At 50.5% G+C, this 21,373-nt stretch overlaps 1 protein-coding gene across 4 annotated transcripts in view; it reads left to right on the forward strand.

The window, feature by feature from the left end:
• TSPAN15 (tetraspanin 15) overlaps positions 1-21,373 on the forward strand; it is a 51,096-nt gene that overhangs the window by 6,850 nt on the left and 22,873 nt on the right. For 2 of the 4 annotated variants that reach the window (XM_033130991.1, XM_033130993.1), the window contains exons 2-3: positions 18,528-18,713; positions 19,993-20,067. The exons of 1 other annotated variant lie outside the window; for it this stretch is intronic. In XM_033130991.1, coding sequence (XP_032986882.1) covers positions 18,528-18,713; positions 19,993-20,067 — 261 coding nt within the window. The remainder of the gene's footprint in view (positions 1-18,527; positions 18,714-19,992; positions 20,068-21,373) is intronic. One more of the 4 variants, XM_033130992.1, reaches the window with a different exon arrangement.

The following is a 21,373-nucleotide window of genomic DNA, read 5'->3' on the forward strand; positions in this document are numbered from 1 at the left end:
AAGACAAGGGAGTCCAGTCTTGACCTGCCATTATTTCCAAGGTGGGGACTGTTCGTTTGCTTATTCCATCAACAAATAGTTATTTGATGCCTATTGTACATGCCAGGCATTGTGATAGTTCCTGGGAAGCAACTATAAACAAGAAAGGCTTAGTCCAGGCCTTGGAAGATAGACAGACCAGTAAATAAACATAGCGTGTGATACTGTGTTTCCCCGAAAATAAGACCTAGCTGGACCATCAGCTCTAATGTGTCTTTTGGAGCAAAAATTAATATAAGACCCGGTATTATATTATATTATATTATATTATATTATATTATATTATATTATATTATATTATATTATATTATACCGGGTCTTATAGTAAAATAAGACCAGGTCTTATATTAATTTTTGTTCCAAAGGACGCATTAGTGTTGATGGTCCAGCTGAGTCTTATTTTCAGGGAAACACGGTAAGTACTAAACAGCAAATTAGGGAACAAGTGGGGCGAGATGGGAGTTCCTACATTAGATGGGTGGTCCTGGAAGGCCTTTAGGAGGAGCTGACATTTCAGCTGAAGCTCATAGAGTGAGAAAGAGCCAGCCATAAAAAGGCATCTCAGACAGATGGAATAGGAGGGTGAGGAGCCAGTTTGATTGGCTGCGTGACTGTGGACAAGTTACGGATAGGTCCCTGTGCCTTAGTTTCCGTGTCTGTGGGAGGGGGAACCGTTGTACCTCCCACAGGGGCCCGGCTTGCATGGGGTGATGTCTCCAGGGCTGTTAGTATAAGAGCCTTGTGCTTGATACGCATTAGGGACTGGCATCGCCGGGCAGGAGCCCAAGCTCACTGGGTGTGGTGAGGACCGGGCGGGCCCGGGAGGAGCCGCCGTCTTGTGATCACCCCACCGTACTTTGCTTCACCTCTTTGGATCCTCAGAACAGCCCTGGGGGCTGGGTAGCCAGGGGCACATGTTATAGCTGAGGAGACTGAGGCCTTGAGAGGAAATGTGACTGGCACAACCAACCATTTGCACCCATCCACGAGACAAGAACTGTTTCACTGTGGAAACGGTACCTGCTGTGTTTTATTTCATTTTTCCAAAGGAGACTTTCCCACCAATGGAGGTGTTTGCATCTTGGCCTACGTGGAAGTAAATATTTGCCCAGAAGGTCGAGGGAAAACAGCCTTGGCCTGGTCAGGGCTCAGAGCCCTCCAGCTTCCTGCAGGAGAGCTCCTCCCAGGATGCAGCATGTGGCCTTGGACCAGTCACACAGCCTCCCCAAGCTGTTTCCCGTCGTCTGGTAGGGGATGGGCGGTGCTGGGTGCAGTGTGGGGCGCTGTGGAGGTGCTTGGGACCAGGCGGTCAGTTCCTGTGCACCCATTGCGTGCCGGGCAGTGCGCACAGAGATGGGAGCAGTGTGCTTGGCGCTGGGGGGAGGCCAGCCCCCAGCCCATCCTGTCACAGGTTGGGGCGAAGTCTCCTGGCTGGAGTAGAATGGGGTGCCAGCTTTGGAATTCTGAGACTGGGTCACTTTTTCGTGGCCCTTGACGGTGGCCTGAGGCCCCCCCACCGAGAGAATTTGACAAGTATACATGTCCAGGCCCCAGCTCAGAGCTGATTCCGTGTGTCTGGGGTGGGGCCCCAGGACCTATAATTTTTAAACTTCTCCCTGTGATTCTAATGTGCAGCTGGAGTGGAAACTGCAGCTCATGACGTGTCTGTGAGGGAATTCTGACAGGGCTGGCCCGGTTTCCAAGACGACTTCCTTTGCATTTGAATCCTGAGTGATGTGCTGAATCTTTTCCCAACCCTGCCAACAATCTGGACAGCCTCTGTGAGCTGGGGAAGTTAGTGTGTATGTTCGGGAGAGGCACACTGCCAAAGGAGTGGGCCCAGAAAGGGAAAGAGCATGCTAGCCCGGGGAGGAGGAGAGGTGTGGGGGTGGGGCGGACGCTGGTGGGGCCAGTCTGCAGAAGTGTGTGGAGGCCCCCCCAGCCTGGGGGTTTGGGAGGCTGTGTGGGAGGCGGGGCTTCTGTCTCCGAGGGTGGGCGTCCATGGTTCTAGAAGTTTGTTTTCCTTTTGATTATCTTTACATCGTATTTTACCTGCCCTAAAGGCAACACTGCTCTGTAGTTAACTTTGTAACTTGCCCACCCCCCCACTCATTATGTCTCCAGTTTGAGAACTGCTGATGCGTAGACATCCGATTGGGAAGCTGGTTGTGAACTCTCGAGTCTCAGTTCTGGCCCCCGTAGGAGCGGTGCCATAGGTGGTAGGGAAACAGACCCCAGATAGGTGTGATTCGTTTACTTGGGGTCGTGGTGATGTGCTAACGGCCAGGTAGTGGAAGGACGGGGACTTGACTTCCGACTCTGACCAGTGAGAAGTCTGCAGCGAGTTGAATGGTGTTCCCCCCTCAACTCACCCCCAAACGTGATATGTTCATGTCCCAGCACCTGTGAACGTGACCTTATTTGGAAAAAGGGTCTTTTGCAGATGTACTTAGGTTCAGAATCTTGCAATGAAACCATGTTGGATCACCTGAGTGTACCTTCAACCTGTCCTTATAAGAGAAAGACTAGGGAAGCTTTGAGACAGACAGGAAAAGACAAACACAGAGGTGAGGGCTATGTGAACACATTGACTCACAAGGCAAGGAGTGCTAGAGCCACCAGACGCTGGAAGAGTCAAGGGAGGCTCTTCCCCTAGAGCCGCTGGAGGGAGCATCACCCTGTGACATCTTGATTTCTGACTTCCGGCCTCCAGAATTGTGAGAGAATACATTTCTGTTGTTTTAAGGCACGTCGTTTCTAGTAGTTTGTTATGGCAGCTCCAGGAAACTAATGCAAGCCCTTTGCTTCAGCAGGTTGCCTTCCTACGGAGGGGCCCAATTGAGCAGGGCCCTGAAAATACCTTTCCCTACTGTAGGTTGTGCTGAAGACTGAGGAAGGGATGGCGGTGGGGCTGGGGGAGGAGCAAGGCTGGCAGGGGTGAGGCCTCTAGCCCCACCCCTCCCATGACCCACCCCTCCAGTGGCCCCACCCACTCCTAGCTCCGTGTCTATCCACACAAGTCAAACAAAGGCTGTTTCTTCTGGACTCCTCTGGAAGGGAAGCTCGATGAAAAGGGGTTAAAACAGGGGAAGGACTTCCTGGTTCTGAAAGTAGTTAAATTGAAACTGCTTGCCACGTGGGGCTGTATAAAACATCTGAAATTCCTTTACAACCTTTATCAGAACAGGAGTGTCACCTATCATTTGGGGCAGTTAAGATGTGGCTTGGAATAACAGTTGGGCCGCACTTCGAACTTTGAAGGGACCTGGAGGTCATCTGGTCCAGCTAGCCCTGTCCTTTCAGAGGGGAGGACGCTGAGACCAGATAGCATAGCAAGTGCCACTGGTTTTAAAAGTCTGCGGCCAGTGGGACAAACTCCATCATTCAGAGGGGACAACGGACACTACTCCAGTATCATTCACCCCAGTATCATTCTCTCCAGATGGGATGTGAGTGTCCCCACTGTAAACGGGCCTGTTGCTGTGCCTGGGGACAGAGGCCTGATGTGTGACTTATCACAGACTGGCCTTCTCTGCAGGGCCTGAAAGAACTCAGGCAGCAGACACCCTGTGTCTCTGGCTTGGTTCTACTCAGCCTCTGACCCAGGACTGCGGTTTGCCTGGCTCTGTGCTGGGCTGAGGATACAAATATGCCAACCCTGCCCCTATCCCTTGAGAAGCTGGCACTCACTGAGTCCTGGCAGCGTGGTCAGGACAGCTGCAGACATTCTGTGATCGGGGTGGGGCTGGCCGGTGGCTCCCAGGAGGCTCTTGCAGAGACACTGAGTCAGCACTGGACAGTTGGGCTGTAGGCACCCACAGAGCTGCAGCCACTCGGCACTTCCCATCCTCAAGCCGAGTAAGACTCATGATCAGAGCAGAAATGAGAGGAGGACAGGAGGAGTTCAGGGAGCACAGTCCCCGAGACAGGAGTGGGGCCTGTTTGTTTCTGTCTTCCTTCTCCACTGCAGCTCCTCTCCTGGGGCCTCACTTAGCATTAAACTCTTCCCTTTGCAGTGAGAAAGTCCCCCTGTCTGCCCTCTGGTACTTTCTGCTTCCTCCTCCTTTGTCATTTTAAAGCTAACAGTTAACCAGCGCTCCTTATGTGTTGGCTGCTGCGCTGAGTTGTTTTCTAGACATTCTTTCATTAATCCTCCAGCAACCCTAAGAGGCAGCACTTTTTTTGGGGGGGGGAATATTGGGGAACAGTGTGTTTCCCCAGGGCCCATCAGCTCCAAGTCAAGTCGTTGTCCTTCAATCTAGTTGTGGACGGCGCAGCTCAGCTCCAAGTCCAGTCACTATTTTCAATCTTAGTTGCAGGGGGCGCAGCCCACCATCCCATGTGGGAATTGAACCGGCAACCTCGTTGTTAAGAGCTTGAGCTCTAACCAGCTAAGCCATCCGGCTTCCCCGAGGCAGCACTTTTATGGGTCCATTCTATGCCAAAGTAAAGAGTGGCACAGAGAGGTTAGGGAATTTGAAAGTAGATGTGAAGCGTCACTCTTTCTCTTCTGCAGACTTCTGGGTAACTTCCTACCCCAGGTGTTTATCCTTGGTAGGATGTCTTTAAGAGAGGTCGGCCATTTGGGGGTGGGTTATTCACTTAGTCACTCATCTAACATTTCCTAGGCACATGGCGGTCCTTTGACTCTTCCCAAGGGTCTGCTAGAGGAGTAAGTGCCCTGGAGTGGGGACGGGCCCTAGGTTACCCCAGTGAGGTGGGCTGACTGCCACCCTCTGTGGGAAAGGAGGGAGCAGTCCTGAAGTGGCACAAGTCACCTGGGCCAGGTCCTCGTCAGGCTCCCCGGAACTGTAGGAAGGCAGAAATGGAGTCAGCGTGACTGTCCTTCAGAAACAGGCTTTTAGTTTTTCTTTTAGGAGAGGATATGCCAGGGCGTGAGAACTCTTGTTCCTGATGAGGGAGGGCAGCTTGCAGTAGAGAGAGCATTGGCCTGGGAGCCTGGAGACCTGGCTCACAGCTGCTGACCCATGGCTGATATGCTCTGTGACCTGAGGGAGTGACAGCCTGTCTCTCAGCCTCAGATTCCCATCTGCAAAATAAGGGGGTTGGGCCAGAACAGCATCCATCTGCTTTGTCCTGACGGTCCACACGATGATTTTAGCTGTAATGTATATTAACAAAAATAAGCAGTGCCTCAAATCTATGATTTCATAGATAGATGTTGATTAGGTTAGGTCAGGACCATATTTATTTTAGTAAGAAAAGTCAGTCGATTTGAAGAAAGAGTGGCACCTCCTGGTCAGGTGTAGGCTTTAACACATTCTTTGTATCTACAGATACTAAAGAAAGAATGGGGATTCTTGTGTGTTATAGCACCTTTCAGTTTACAAAGGAGTTTCCCAATCTTTTGGGGATCCCTGAATGACCGTGAATGACCACTGGGCTGCTGTTATCATTCCTGTTTAACAGCAGAGGCAACGGATGCTCAGAGAGGGACGTGGCCTGTCCAAAGTCACACAGCTCCTAAGTGGCGGAGTGCTTCACCTAGTGTGTGTTCTTTCTCAGTCACACCAGTGCAGCCTCAGGGAGGGGTGGGTCACAACACCTCCTCTCACAGCTGGTGATGTTGGTTTGTTATGCACATCTTCTCTTGTCCTAATTGTCTTAAAGCAGAGGAGGGGTTTGAAGGTGGCAAGTGAACCTTTCTCTCCCTTCCTCCAAGCCTCTCCCCCAAGCACAGGGAGGAACTCATCCTAAAGCCCTCAGGCCCTGTTTTCTAGTAGGCTCTCTTGGATGTATAATAGAAAGGTTTCTGTCACAGCCTATATTTAGCTCCAGTCAGCAGTGAAACATCTGGTTAGGGCATTAATTCCAGGCCAGAGGAGGCTGCCTGCCCCAGGCCTCTGGTGAGCCGGCCCTGGCGGTGGCCACAGACTTTCCAGGCCAAAGGGAGACTCGGACCTGTAAATTGACCTCCTCTTGGAAGAAATGGAACTTGTATCTTGCTTGCTTTCTCAATCTTTTTTATTGTAAAAAAAAAATTTTAAACATAGAAAAGGTGAAAGAATAATAGAATGAAGTCCCGTATGCCCAGAAACTAGAATCAATGATTTTAATATTTGGGCATGTCAGTGTAAGTTGCAGACATCATGACAATTCACCTCAAATATCCCAGGATGCATCTCCTAAAAAAAAAAAAAAAAAAAAAAAAAAAAAAAAAAATTCTTGGCTATGACCACACCACCATTATCGTGCCTAAGAAAATACCAAGTCCATATTAAAACTTCTCCCGTTGTCCCTAAGATGCTCCTCATAGTGCATTAAAAAAAGAAAAATCAGTATCTAGCATCACAGCTCATGCATTGGATCTCATTTTAACAATAACATGAGGGGTTACCTCTGAGACCCTGAATGTTCTGGAGTCCTAGGGAAGATGGCCATGTGTTTCTTGCTTGATCTACCAAGATCTGCTGGGGGACCTTTGCCCTCTTCTTGCCAGGGAAATTCAGAAAGTGGGAGGGAAAGGCCTTGCTGGACCTGGAAAGCGGTGTTGACCTGCGGGGTTCCCTGCTCAAGCCCTCTTCCCATTGGAAGGAGAGCTACCCTGTGGCTGGGTGCCAGACCCGGAACTCCCCGAGTGCCCACCCTTAATCACCAGCTGCACACGCTGGGCCCTGTGCCAGGCACTGGGGGAGGTGCTCTAAAGAGCTAGGAGACCCAGGGCCGGCTGCCCGCAGTCTGCCTGGGCACACCCAACATGCCCTGATCATAGATGCTGTGTTTGCAAACAACCAGTGTGCAGGAGGCTTTGGGGAAGTCACCATTTCCCAGCATATGTGGGGCAGAGCTTCTTTGTCCCTTGGTTCCCACGTTTGGGGGTAGGGGGAGGGGACAGGAGAGACCCCTTCTTTCATGCAAGATGGAGAGCACTAAAACAGTAGTTTCTAGTCACGCTGTGTTAGTGGAAATGACTATTTTGTTTGTTTGTTTCAAACTCATAGAAAAGTTGAAAGAATTCAAAGAACACCTGCATGCCTTTGAGTTACCAATTGTTAACATCTTGTCTTAATCGCTCTCTTTCTTTTCTCCCCACCCCCCCTCAATAAATACGTTTCTTTTTGGCCAACCCAGCTGAAAGGAAGCTGCAGCCATTGTGACCTTACCGGTAAATACCCCAGCATTCAGCTTTCCAGAAAGGGCTTCTCCCACATACGGCCATCGTCCTGGAAAAATCATCACCGTTAAATAAAGCGTCATCTATGCAGTCCGCATCCAAATTTCCCTAGGTGTTTTCCAAATGTCGTTTGTGGAATATTTTGCCCAATCCGGGATGCACTCAAGGTTCACACATTGTTTGGGCCGTGACGTGTCTCCTTAATCTCCCCCAGTCTATTCGTACACTATCCTCACTGCTTTTGATTCGCTAGAAGCCTCCAGGCCCATTAATTAGCCAAACATCAGCGTTCTGGATTTGCTTCTGGGTCTCCTTGCACTTACATTCAGGTCACACATTTTCTGCATGAGTGCTGCACAGGGGACGCTGCGGGAGGTACAAGGTACCACGTTCGGAGACACATGATGTCCGGCCACCCCACTGCCAGCCACGTCAAGCTCGACCGCCAGCCTTCTCCATTGTGAATGTGCATCTCCCCATGATAACAAATGTGTACGCTGCGGGGTAACACTGGGGCGGTGGGAAGACTCTGGTGAAAGAACGTTTGAAAGCAAATCTGAATGTGTGGCTCCGCTGCTTACGTTATTTCAGTGATTTCCCTATTCCAGCTTCAAAATATATCAAGTCTGCCCACATCTCACCACCTTCCCCTGCCCGTCCTGGCCCAGGCCATTGTCACCTCGCATCTGGGTCACTGCAGGAGATTCATGACTGCTCTCCCTCTGGCCTCCATGCCTTAGTCTGTTCCTTCTCAGCATCGCAGTCCGAGTAACTCATTTAAAAATCAAAGTGAGATTAGATCACTGCTCTGTAAACTTGTCGTGCCTCCTACCCACTCAGAGCAAAAGTCAGATTCCTTGTAAAGGCTTAAAAGACTCCAGCACGTCTGGCCGCCCTGCCCCTGTCCTCTCACCTCACTCACTCCCCATCGTGCTGAAGCTTTCCTTGGACCCATGGGCACGTTGCAAGGTCATGTGACTGCTTGGACATTTGTCCACATGTCCACAGATGGAGAGAGCCCTCTCCCGCCTCATGTCTGTGATGAAAAATGACTGCTTCATCCCCCAGCCTCCCTGGCTTCCTTTCCTGTTTTGTTTTGTTTTTCTCCGTAACACTTACACCCGTGACATACGGTATGTTTTCCTTGTTTGTCTCTGCCCGACTAGAATGTGAACTCCACCAAAGCTGGAACTCTTGTGTTTGGTTCGAGGCTCTGGCTATGTTCTCCACCCCCTTTCTCAGAGTGCGCTTCAGGGATCCTTCGGTGGGGGTATCCATGATGTCAAAACCATTTTCATAATAGTACTAAGATGTTACCTGCCTTTCCCACTCTCGTTCTCTCAGGGGTGTACAGTGGAGGATTTTAGGGGCACATGATGCTGATGTGGCCGCAGACTGAGAAACAGCTATGGGAATCCAGCTGTCCTCTCATCACCCAGACATTAGCTTTTGCAACAATAGAAAGCCTATGCCATGCCACTCTTCTCACTCAAGTTGTTGGGTTTTTTTGTTTTTGGAATTTTTCAAGTAAAAAAAATGCTATTTATGTTAACGTGTACATTTATTGTTATTTCTAAATGAGTTAAATATTTAAAATGTCTGTTTTAATTTCTTGTGTAGTAAATAATGGATAGCTATAATCCATAAAAACAAAAGTTCTATTGTCCCCAACATTTTTTAAAAGTGAAAAGGAGTCCTGAGACTGAAAACTTGGAGAACAACTGCCTTAAATAACCTCTCAGCAAAGGGATATTAAATGAATGCATGAAGTTTTTGGTTTAACCTGAGAGACCTGACTTCGGTGGTCTGGTTTCTGTAAGCTTCCCTGGCCTTCTCCCCTCCCCCATTCAACCATCTTTGGCTCTAGGTATGTTGACCTGCTATCACTGAGGCTCCTTCATGGGCATCTGAAACTCTTGTCCACTTTAGAAATTTTTACTTGTCCATTACATGCATTAAATGGACTCAGTTCAAACATCACCTCCTCCAGGAAGCCTCCTTGGTCTTACTGGCCTTGCCCATGATTTAGCATCTCCTCTTCTCTGGCCCCTTTGTACACTCAGTTACCTCCAACCCAGTGTTCTCCCATCTCTCTCTGCTGCATCTGTTGGTGTGCAGGTATGTCTCACCAGACTGAGTTCCTTGAGGGGAGGAACTAGGTCTTATCTTTTTATTCCCAGTGCCTGGTACATAATAGACACTTAATAAGTGTAAGTTGGATCAGTGAGTGCTCCCTTAGAATTCAGAATAGGGACTCCCCTTTCCCTGAATTATCCTTGGACCAAAATGCCTCTAAAGGGGAAATAGTTTGTGGCATCTGATTTAAGTCAGTGTGACATGAGTACGACATCTTTACTGGGGAAAAAGAAGTCACATTTATTGGGCACCTGCGGGGTGCCAGGAACTTTTCCATGGCATCTCGCTTCGGGGCACTGTGGTTCATTAGGCTACTGTGAACTGGCACGGGCCCTAACCACTTTCCCTGTGGCTTCTGTTGGGAGAGTGTCTGGGAGCTGAGCCACCAAACTTCTTGTGAACTTCTGGGATTAATGCATTTGGCCTGTGCAGACTGAAGTGGTTGAGGTCAAAGACGGTTTGTGTGTTGTTGGGTCCTGCCACCATGCCCTGCAGGCAGTAAGTAATAAATACCTGGAATTATTTGTTCAATGGGCGTAGGTAGTGCTCTAAATATCAGTATCAGCGAGGGCTTCCCATTGTTGATTTCATACGTGATCAGACACGGAGAGAGATCCTTATAGCTGAGGTGATCCAGGAAGGCTTCCTGGGGGAGGACAGCTTTGAGCTAAGCTTTGGAGGATGGTTATTAGTCCCATTTGGCTTTATTATTTAAAAAAACAACAACTGTCGGTCTCCTTTCCACGGCTGCTATGGGAGGCAGTGCTAGAGGTGTGTGCTGGGAAGGACATCTCTTCCCCTGTGGGGTCTTTCTCATGTAGAAGTGCGATATCCCTGGACCAGGTGGGAAAGCAGGGGTAGACCCACGGAGAACGGAGGAGAGGAGGGGACATAGGAACATCCATAGTCTGCTGATGGCTGGGGTTCTAGGAGGGGCTGTCTAGAGGGGCATATTTTCCGTGAAGCAGTGAAGGGATTCTAGACGTTGTCACGGCCACCTGCCTCCCTTTTGGAGTAGGCAAACTGAGGTCCAGAGAGGGGCAGGGACTTGCCCAAGGTCACATGGGACCTAGTGACAGAGCTGGGATTAAAATCCAGGGCTCCCATGGCCCTATTCAGTGCTCCTTCCAATATATGATGCAGCCTACTTCTTCCCTTTTCCCTTTGACCTCTGTGGAGTCGTGAGCCCTTGGAATGGGCCAATTCATATTCTTTAAGGCCCTGCACGTGCCAGCCACTGTCACTTGTGATCCGATTGCCTCCTCTGCCTTCCAACCCTGGTTTAGGGGCAAAGAGCTCAGATGTGGGATTCTGTGCAAAGGGGCCAGAATGTACCCAGGGTCGTATGCCAGTACATCTATAGATAGAGAGATATGCATATATCTATCTATCTATCTATCTATCTATCTATCTATCTATCTACAAAGTAATTTGATTCATTTTTTCTTAGATGTAAAACTACATCTAGCATTAAAAACAAGCAGCCTGAGACAGTTAGTGAGCCCTATCATTGCCAACATTTTATAGAGACCGCCCTTAATTCATCTATGCCCGACTCAGCCAGGTGTCCCCTGGGCAATGGCAGTCCTGGCTGGGCGGCCTCACTGCCTTCGGTACCTGCTGCTGGAATTGCCTTTCCTCCCCCTGTGCCCACTCCCCCACTGCCTGCTCCCTTTCTGGCGGCTCCCTCCTTTATTGTGGCTTTCCCTCTCAACAGCCCCGAGGGCCAGGGAGAGGTAAGATCACTGGGGACCCCACCTGCCTCCCCCCTTCCCCGAAATTCCTCTTGTCCTCACTTTGGGTCTTGTGGAGTAGCTCCCACGCTATCCCTGGGAAAGACCCCAGGTCAGGTGGGGACTAGGGGTACCTGGTCTCATTCCTGGTGTGGGCTTGGAAAAGCTGATGGGACCTGAAACGGAAGCCGTTGTCTAGGACAAAGCCCCTTTGACACCTCTGTGAGCCTGTGTCTCCTTTTAAAAGGTCTGAGTAGGGGAAACCTGGGCCATCTTACCCACTCCTGCCAGTGGCCTGCACCCATGAGTGTTGGAGCCTTAGCCAGCTGGGCCAGAGGAAGAAGGGCGAGGGGTGGCCAGCAGTGGTTTGGCACAGGGTGTTCTCCTGCGTGTACCGCAGCAGGAAGTACCCCCACCCCCTCCCTGAACAGCTCTTCATCCCTAGGGTCCCCAAGCCCATATCCCAGAATCCTCGTCTGCAATTCCCTATTCCTAGCCTCTTAGCTAGAGCTCCAACCCTAAGAGGCCTGAGCAGGAGGTCCCCACAGCCAGAGACACATCCTGGGTACATTCTGGGGAGCACTGTTTTGATTGGCCTCTAGCTAATGAGGCAGCCTGGCCTGAGGAGTGGCTTGGGTCCCACCTAGGGCTGAGATCTGGGAAAAGAATCATCCTGACACCATGGGAACACAGCCTTGGGAGGCAGATTCTGATTCTTGGTTTGGATATATGGAAGGTGGATAGAGAGAGGGAGAGAGGGAGAGAGGGAGAGAGGGAGAGAGGGAGAGAGGGAGAGAGAGAGAGAGAGAGAGAGAGAGAGAGAGAGAGAGATCCAGAAAGGGAGATAGAGGTGATTTGCTTTTGATTCTCCTTTTTCCCTTGGCTATTTCCGTGGTTTTTAGATTAACCATGAGTCACTCTTATCCTTCAACCTTGGAAGGCTCTGTTGTGGATCACCAGTTTCTTCTTTGGGCTTACAGGCACCTGAAGCAATATCATGTCTCAGACTCATTTCTCCAACAGATGTATTGGGCCAGTCCCTCTGCTGATAGAGGGTGCAGTGGTGAAGACTAGCTGTGCATCCGGCAAGGCTCAACTCCAATGGGCTGTCTCTGGTTTTCCAGGAGGAAGTGACTGCTCTGCCTCTTGTCTCAGACTATCCTTATCAGTTATTTATTACACCACTTCCCATCTGCCTGCCCCCAAACTTCCCAAGGAGAGTCTGGGCTTGGTCAGCTCTTTCCCCCGGGGCTTTGTATGTAGTTCTCAATTGGAAAGTCCACCATGCCCTGGCTGAGTTGAATAGCTGGGGCTTGCAGAGCTCCCAGCTTAGCTCTTTCACAGCCTGGAATGTGCTGTGTGTGGGGGAGTCTTTTTATTTTTTATTTTGCCATAGGAATGTGGAAGAGCATTTCGGATGACAGAGAACGTGACAAGATAGACATCTAAGAAACTTCACAATGTAGAGAACAGACAACATGTGGGAGTCTTTTACGTCAAGTTTCTTCACCATTGGTGAGAGAAGGGTAACGAAACAGACTATGTGCCCACTTTGCTTCTTAGATTTGTTTTCCTAAGGTCGTGTTTTCTACCCTTGGAGGGCCTGCTCAGGCCGGCCTGGGAAATACTTTCAGCCCCAGCTCTGCCTAGACAGCCATGGAAAAGCTTGCGGGAAGTGGAGAGAGCACTGTTATCAGAGAAGTTGTAATAATGAAGACATGAATAAAGAAGGAATAAACCATGCTCATGCGCAGGAAAACCTGATGAAGACGTCAGTTCTGCCCCGGGGGATCTGTGGATTCCATGTGGTTCCAGTCAAGCACCAGCAGGTTTTTTTCATGGACCTTGATGAGATGGTTCTAAAATGAATATGGAAGAGTCAAGGTCCAAGGTTATCCAGGATACTTCCGAAGAAGACAGGAAGGAGGGACTTGGCCTACCAGATGCCAGATGTGTTCTAAAGCTATAGACGCTATGGAAGGGAGGTTTGTTTAGGGGTAGGTAGGTTGATCCATAGAAGAGAAAGGGAGCCAGAAACAGACGTGGGTATATATGGAACCTTAGAGTATGACAGTAGGGTCACAGCAGATCAGTGGGGACAGGAGGACTGGTTAACAAATGGTGCCTTACAAACCGAAGCAGGCCGGCTCAGAGAATGTCGTGGACCACGGATTGCAATGAACCAAGTTCTCTGCACTGGATACTGGATCTTTAGTTTTTAAAAAAGAAGTCCAGGGTCAAGGCAGAGTTGAAAGCCAAGTACCAGTGACAAAGACCAGGGACCAGTTCCTTTGCTGTCCGTAGGAGGCAGCCTCTGCTGCTTTCCCAAGGGCTGGCTTTGATTCGGGGTTGGAAGGAGTCCTGTTCCTCAAGCACAGGCTGCCTGGAGTTAGGACTGGGGCCAGGTTGATGGCACCAGGCTCTAGGGCCCCACGGCTTAGAACACTGCCCTGTAGGTGGGTCTGGAGCTGTCAAGGGGAGACAGATGGGCCCTGTATCTGTTGGGGGTAGGAGCAGTGCCAGGGCCTTGAGTGCCAGGGCTTTCCGGCTTTTCTTAGGGGCAAGAGGTGGGGGACAACAGGAACTGAGTTGTCGTGGGAGAAGTGGGAGAAGAGACTGTTTTCTCCTGAATGAAGTCAGTTAATATTAATTGTACCTTCTCTACCTACTGGCAAATGATGAGGGCACATGATTTGTTAACAAGGGTGGTGTCTACTTTCAGAAAAGAACGATGAGAGTGTGGTAAGGGACAGCATCAGTGAGAGGGACCCTAGAGCTGTGCTGTCTGTCCAGTGTGGTGGGCGCTAGCTACATGTGGTCACATTTAAATTAATTAAAAGAAGATAAAAAATTCAGTTCCTCGGGGACACGAGGTGCATTTTAGGAGCTTGCTCATCACACGTGGCTAGTTATTACCATATTGGACGTTACTGAACAGTCATAGAGTGTCGTGTTGGCGGTGCTGCTCTGCTGTTGGCACCTTTGCATTTTGCCGACAGTTCAGACCAGTCCTCTCCCAGGTCTTCGTGAAAAGCCCGTCTGGAAGCCTCAGTGGCAGGCCAGACAGACAGGTTTTGGTCATGCATCCTGACGCTGCCTCTCCTGTGTTCTGTGTCACTTAGCCTTGTTGAGCCTGGTCTGTGAAATGACACTGATGTGTGAGGGAGTGAAGGTTCAGGGAGATGATGCAGGTCTCGCACTTTGCAGGATGCTAGTGCCACATAATCACTCTATAAATGGCAGCAGCCTTTACTGTATTACAGGTGAAAATGAGGTTCAGAGGGGCAAGTGGCATGGCCAAGGGCACTGAGCTAATAAAGGGAGGCCGAGAATGCCAACTCTTACCTCTTCTCTCACCTCTACTGCTCCTTCCAGCTGTGATCTGGACAGAAGAGAAGCTGGTACAGAGCAGGCTGAGTAGGACTCAAGTCTGCAGGGTAGGCGCAGCCCAGAGCCAGGCAGGATTGTCCTGGGGCAGAAGGGCTGATGGACACAAAGTCCAGGGGTTTTCAGCCAGATGCAGAGTCCTGCTAGCTCCCATCTTTTGCAAAATTTCTCAGGCCTTGGAGTTTAGCTACTTCCCACATCCCTTCAAACTAGAAACTCAGAAAAGTGCTTTGTTTGGCCCAACACGGAGCCCAGGAGCCTCAGGACCCCATGAGATACTTTCAGAATGAAACAGTTCTTGGGGCCGACCGGGAAACACGGGCTCCTCCAGGAAGCCCATCCTGATTTTCTGACAGTTCCTTTCTCCCCCTCACTTTCCTTCAAATTCCCAGAGCCCTCTTTACCTCTCTATGGTAGGAATTGCAGCTTGCTTCCCATAGACCATGTGCTCTTCACCTTTTTTACGCCAGGAACATTTCCGTTGGAGATTAACCAAAGTAAAAATGACTTTTTTCTCCATTCCCCCTGGAAAGACCCCCTGAATTCCATCCATAGGACTGTAGAGGGCATTTCCAGCCTCTTTCAATCTCCCCTCCCCCAGTCTTACCCCATATCTACTTTTGTGACCCCTTGTGACCTCAGGGCCTGGAACACAGTAGGTGCCTGGTTTGTACCTTTTGGAGTGAAAATGAGCCTTGCACTTCCCCTCTAAGTGCAGACTTGCCCCAACTAGGGGTGAGCCAGTCTGAGGAGGGGACTGGTGACCAGATGCTTCCTGAAGGAGGAGACACAGGTGCTAGAATGTCTCATGGGGCCTCTTGCTTCCCAGATGCTATGTGAAACTGGGCCTCTCCCTACAAAGGAGGAAGCGGAGTCCCAGGCCGCAGGGCTCAGAGGGGACTTTCAGGCCCCTTTCACACAGGGTGACAGGGCTCTTGTTGAAGATGCCATGTGGCTTGCAAAGCCTGGGACATTGGGCCTGGCCTGTGGACTGCCAGCAGCATGTTCTTTTGCAATTTGGCCCCAGATGGGCATGGCTGTGTCCCCCCTGCCCCCAGCCTTGTTTGGCTGAAGCTGTCCTGCTTGACAAATAGGCCATTTGCTTCCTGCACTGGAGCTGGAATGAAAGGCTATAATTAGCAGAGAAGAGTGGGTGGGATTGCACGCTGGCATTGACAATTAATTTTATATTCAGATGGAAACATAAACTGATGTCATCGGAGATGTAAATATCATTTGGAAATCTTGAAGTTCTGGGAAAGGGTAGCTGGCCTCTCCCCTTGCCCACCGCCCCTGAAACAGTTGAATAAGGAGCCCAGATCAGCCTGCGCTGTGTGGGCAGTGACCTCGGGGACTCTGCCAGGCTACTCAAAGGGTGAGGGGTGGGGGGCAGCACCTCTGGCTGGACCAGGAGAAATGGGCCTGTGACAGCTGGGTACATGGAGTTAGGCGCGGGGGTCAGGAGGCTTGGGTTTGCATTTGCTATGGTAGCTTTTCCTATGGCTTTAGTGGTCTGGAAATGTCACAAGCCTGGCTAGCAAGGAAAATGTGATGCTTTGCAACAGGGAGGGAGATCAGACCAAAGGAAGTTTTGTTTCCTGCTGCCAAGGCTGTTCTGGAGTGGGCCCTGGGGCTCTGGGAAGCTTGTAAAAATAGAAGAAGCTACTGACGACCTTTATGGAGAGGGCTGGGGTCAGTTCTGCGCAGAATTGGGGCTAGTGACAGCTGTGGTGTTTTGGAGGTGATCTCCAAAGCAGGGTACCTTACCCCAGAAGCATAGCCTCACAGGGAACGAGGGAAGGGGACAGGCTAGGGTCCAGGTCCATCCTACGCGAGGAGAACTTTTTAACAACAGGAAACATAGAACTCGCAAAAGTACATGAATCCATTCTGCAACTATTAAGATGTTCTCTTGTGAGTTCAGTGACAGCATGAGAATTACACTTTTCATCAGGATGGAGGATGAGCCCCCACCTCTGTAGCTCTCAGGTGCACTGTGTCCTTGCATATTGAATTCACCGTCTTCCTGGGCTCTGAAGACGTCACTTCTCTGTGGGGTTCCTCTTGAACCATTATCCTCAGCTTTGGGGTGGAGGACTCTCTGGGCTCTGGGTCTGGCTCAGGGTTAGGGATGAGTGAGTGATTCCTTACAAGTGCAGTCATTCAGAAGGGGTGGATTTTGCTTTTCAAATCTGCTTGCCCGTTTTCCTATGGGGCTTCGGCCAGCCTTGAACAATGATTTCACCATGTTCTGGGTTTTGGAGCGTGAACTGACCAGACAGCCTCTGGTTTATCTATCAAAGGTAGGTTTTATTTACTGTGATCACCATTTTCCTGTAGAGGGATCCGTATGTGTGTGTCTGTGTGTGTGTGTGTGTGTGTGTGTGTGTGTGTGTGTGTGCGTGTGTCCTGCCTTATGGCCAACTTATTAACAAGTAGCTCACGGTTGCATTTCTCAATGCCTTCAGGACCTCCTGGCCCAGTGTGTTGGAAAGGCATCCATTTGAGACTGGGAGGAGTGGTTCTCAGTAAACCTGGATGATCTTTGCAAACCAAGGGACTGGCACTTAGCTGTGACATACAGAGGACTGCAGGGCCTGAGGATGAGGGCGATGGCTTCCCAGAAATCCTCTGTTATCCCGTGTCTCTAAGTGAGCTCGGTCGGTTTGTCTTGGGGCATTTTCGCCGTTTGTCAAAGCTAGGGAAGCAAGCCCTTCCCTTTACCCGGGACAGTCTTGATGCCCTTAAGAAGGAAGTCAAGGGGATCTGACTGGAGGACACGATCAGCCCATTTAAGGTAGACCTGTGAGTAACTGCAGGAGCGGCCTCCTCGCTGTTCCGGATGTTAGTTCAAGCGGAGCTATTCTCATGCTCATGACGTACCTTGCCAGCATCTTCTCTGCATTACCCCTCACTTCCTTTGGTCAGGCCTTAGCTGACAGCAGCATGGCTTTGGTTCCTCTCCCACATTGCCCTACGCTCAATGGGGAAGGCCAGCACAGCTAATGATTTGTCCCTGCCCTTGGGAATGTGTGCCCCAGACAGTCAGAATCCTTGCACAGGCAGGAGACTGGGTGGACGGCATTGGACTCAAACCCACGTGGGTCTGTTCGGAAGCCCGGCTCGCATCCATTTAACAGACACTGATTGTAAAGGCCGATTGTACTCCCTGAACGTCAGGACTGGTCTGGGTCGTGGGGATGCCTGAACCAGTGGAAAAATCCCTCCTGGCGTGGAGCTTAGATTCTTGGGGAGAAGACAAAGAATTAAATAAATGAAAGGAAAAAAAAGTCGTGTGTTAAATGCTGGTAAGTGCAAAGAAGGAAAATAAAACGGGGAAATGGGATCAGGAGTTCCGGGGGAGGGACTTTCTGCTTTTAAGTAACATGGTCCTGAAAGGCTGTGCAAGTGACAATGAAGGAAAGGCAGGAAGGTGAGGGAGTGAGCAGTGAGGTTGTCACGGGGAATAGCATCGCAGGCAGTGCGAACAGCCTGTGCAAAGGCTCGGGTGCTCTGAGCCTCTCGCCAGTTTCATGTCCCCTGACTCACCAGTATTTTTCTCTAAAACAGCATTTCCAAATAGGGTCTGTATTCGTTTGCTAGGGCTGCCATAACAAAGTGTCACGGACTGGGTGGCTTAAACAACGGAAGTTTATGGTCACAGTTGTGGAGGCTGGAAGCCTAAGATGAAGATGTTGGCAGAGTTGGTTTGTTCTGAGGCGTCTCCCTCTTTGGTTTCTAGATGGCCATCTTCTTCCTGTGTCTTCACATGGCCTTCCCTTTGTGTGTGTCTGTGTCCTGACCTCCTCTTCTTACAAGGACAGCAGTCGTATTGGATTGTGGCCCACCCATAAGACTTCATTTTCACTTAGTGACCTCTTTAAAGGCTCTATCTCCAAATATAGTCACATTCTGAAGTACTAGGGGTTAGGACTTGAGCATGTGAATTTTAGGGGACTATAGTTCATCCCCTAATAGGTTCCCTCATGTACAGTCATCTTGGGTGAGCACCCCCAATGGCAGGTACCACAGCCCTGTAGGAAGCTCAAGTGACTGCCCGTCCTTCTCCTCTCTCACTCGCTGCTTTCTTGCTGCAGCTGATCGGAGGCCTGGTCCTGTCGGTGGGGATCTATGCAGAAGTCGAGCGGCAGAAATACAAAACTCTGGAAAGTGCCTTTCTGGCCCCAGCCATCATTCTTATCCTTCTGGGGGTCATCATGTTCATTGTCTCCTTTGTCGGCGTGCTGGCTTCCCTCCGGGACAACCTGTGCCTTCTGCAAGTGGTGAGTTGGCCCTCTGCTCCCTTCAGCTGCTGGCTGGGTCCTGGGCGTTCCCAAGAGAGCTGAGGAGACCACCCCACGGCCCTCGGGCAGCCCAGGTTTTTCAGTCCTTGCCCCAAACCAGCTCTTCTAGAGGGTTTCCTGGATCAGCCTTTCTGTCCACACTGGCCCAAGAGTGCCCAGGCCACCTCCACTTCTGCCTATAAAGGCTCATTTGAATATTCTTCTTCTTACTTACTTACACCCTGTGTTGGCCCAGACTCATTGGAAGTGGGAGAAACCACACTCAAAGGAGAGCAGGTCAAACCCAAAACAAGTTGTTGATGGTGAGTCCTTAGCTCATGTAAGCAGCAAACCCATGTGGGGTCCAGGGTTGGAACCGTGCCCTTGGGCTCTGTCTCCTGCCACCAACCAGCTGGATGACCAGTGATGTCCTCAGTCTCTTTTTACTGTGGCTGCCAGCAGCCTTAGGCTAACAGAGTCCTTGTAGCTCTTGGTCCCAGCGAATCTTTCCTAGTAACTCTGGCCAGAGTCCCAGGACTCTGAAGGGCCTGCTTGGGCCAAGTGCCAGCCCTGAGGCCAGGGGCGGGGTCAGCCCCACTGGCCTCCCTTCCTCAGGGGTCAGGAATGGCTCTCCAAAGCGGAGAGTACTGGGTAGGCAGATCCATTTGCTCTGTAGCCACGTGTGTGTTTGACCTCGTCGTCTCCCTAACATGGGAAGCCCCTAAAAGCCCCTATAAGCAGGGCCTTGGTGTTGCCTGAGGCTGGAAGTTGCTGGCATCAGTTTGGCCAATTCCTGTTCTGTGATAAAGGGCAGCAGTAGGGTGTGCATCCTCTAAGCTATCCCCTCACCCACTTGGGGGGTCTGGAAAACCACTTCTGAGGGGCTCTGCCCACAGAGCTGGAAATGCTGCCCCACCCTGCCCATTAAGCCAGCTCTGTCCCCTCTGTGTTAGCGGGAGCAAGGACAAGCTCTCCTTGTGGGGGTTGGGAGAGGGGTGTGTGTTTCTCCGCCTAGACGCCGCTGAGGAGCCCTGGGACAAACCTTGATAATAATCTGATTTGGACAACTGAATCATTCTTCCTGACCACTGGCTCCAGAGACGGGCTTTCCCATGGAATGTCTGTCCACATCCTGTGTCCTCACAGGAGGACGGGGCGAGAGGCCCAGGAGCAGTAAGAGCTCCAGCAGAGATGATTTTCCTGATTGCTCTTGACCTTGGAGCAGACCATGCTTACTTACTCTGCCCCTCTAGGTGAATATCTGAATTTTGTTTTTCAGTTTATGTACATCCTTGGAATTTGTCTGATAATCGAGCTCATTGGTGGCGTGGTGGCCTTGATCTTCCGGAACCAGGTGGGCCTGGGGTGCATTTATCAGCCACAAATACACTGAGCACCCACTGTGTGTGGGCCCACTGTGTGTAAACTGGGAGTGCACAGAGAGCAGGCTAGGCAATGCCATTCTGCTGGAGAGACAGGCGCTGAGAAAGGAAACCGGAGAACAAGAAACAAGCCATGGTGATGGGAGAGTGGCTGGAGTGGAGGTGGGGAGGACAGTAATGGAATAAGGAAAAGGAGAACACCAGCTGAGACGCAGAGGGAGCAGAGGTCCAGGCAGAGGGAACCACAGGTGTGTGGACGAGCGGAGGCTGCTTGGCTGAAGGGGTGGGTCCTGGGGAGTGTGGTAGGTGGAGGAGGAGGGCCGCCAGCACAGGTCACGTGGGTTCTCAGTTCCTGGTTTTGGAGCTCGGAGTCTTCTAAAGGCAGAGTAAGTTTTGCAGAGTTTCATGGGAAAGTGATGTGATCTGATTTACATTTTACTTGCTGCTGAGTGGAGAATGGAGAGTAAGAGACAAGGGGGAACGCTGGGAGACCACCTGGGAGGCTGTGGCTGTCCCGGAAGGAAGGGGATGATGGCTTGGAATGAGGTAGAGGCAGCAGGACGGGGTGGAAATGGCAGAATTTGGTGTATGTTTTGGAGGCAGTGCCAAGAGGACATGGTTGTGCTGGATACAGGGGTGAGGGCAAGAGAAAGGCTGAGAGGGCAATGCCTGGCGTCTTGGCCCGGGGAGGGTTTGCAGAATCAGGGCTCCTTTGATCTGGAAAGGTGCTCAGCGCCCCTGGTCTCCCACTCCTCCCACTGCAGGCCCTGTGTGCCTCATACTAGCTGTGTGACCTGGGGCAAGTACTTAACTTCTCCGACCCTCAGGCTCCTTAGAGGGTCACAGTTCCTTACCTCCTAGAGTTTGGGGTGAGGACTTGATGCAAGAATGCATGGGAAGAGCTTGCAATGGTTCTGGCCCCTAGTGGACCCTCATTACACACCGTGTTTCCCCAAAATTAGACCCAGCCGGACAATCAGCTCTAATGCATCTTTTGGAGCAAAAATTAACATAAGACCCGGTATTATATTATATTATATTATATTATATTATATTATATTATATTATATTATATTATATTATGTTATATTATAAAGATCCAGTCTTATATTACAGTAAAATAAGACCGAGTCTTATATTAATTTTTTCTCCAAAAGACGCTTTAGAGCTGATTGTCTGGCTAGGTCTTACTTTCGGGGAAACACGGTATTAGTTCCTTTGCCCTGAAGACTAGAGAAGGGACTTGCCCATGTCCCCACAAGAAGCTGGTGGCTGAGC

This window comes from Rhinolophus ferrumequinum, chromosome 16 (assembly GCF_004115265.2).
Source record: "Rhinolophus ferrumequinum isolate MPI-CBG mRhiFer1 chromosome 16, mRhiFer1_v1.p, whole genome shotgun sequence".
NCBI lineage: Eukaryota > Metazoa > Chordata > Mammalia > Chiroptera > Rhinolophidae > Rhinolophus > Rhinolophus ferrumequinum.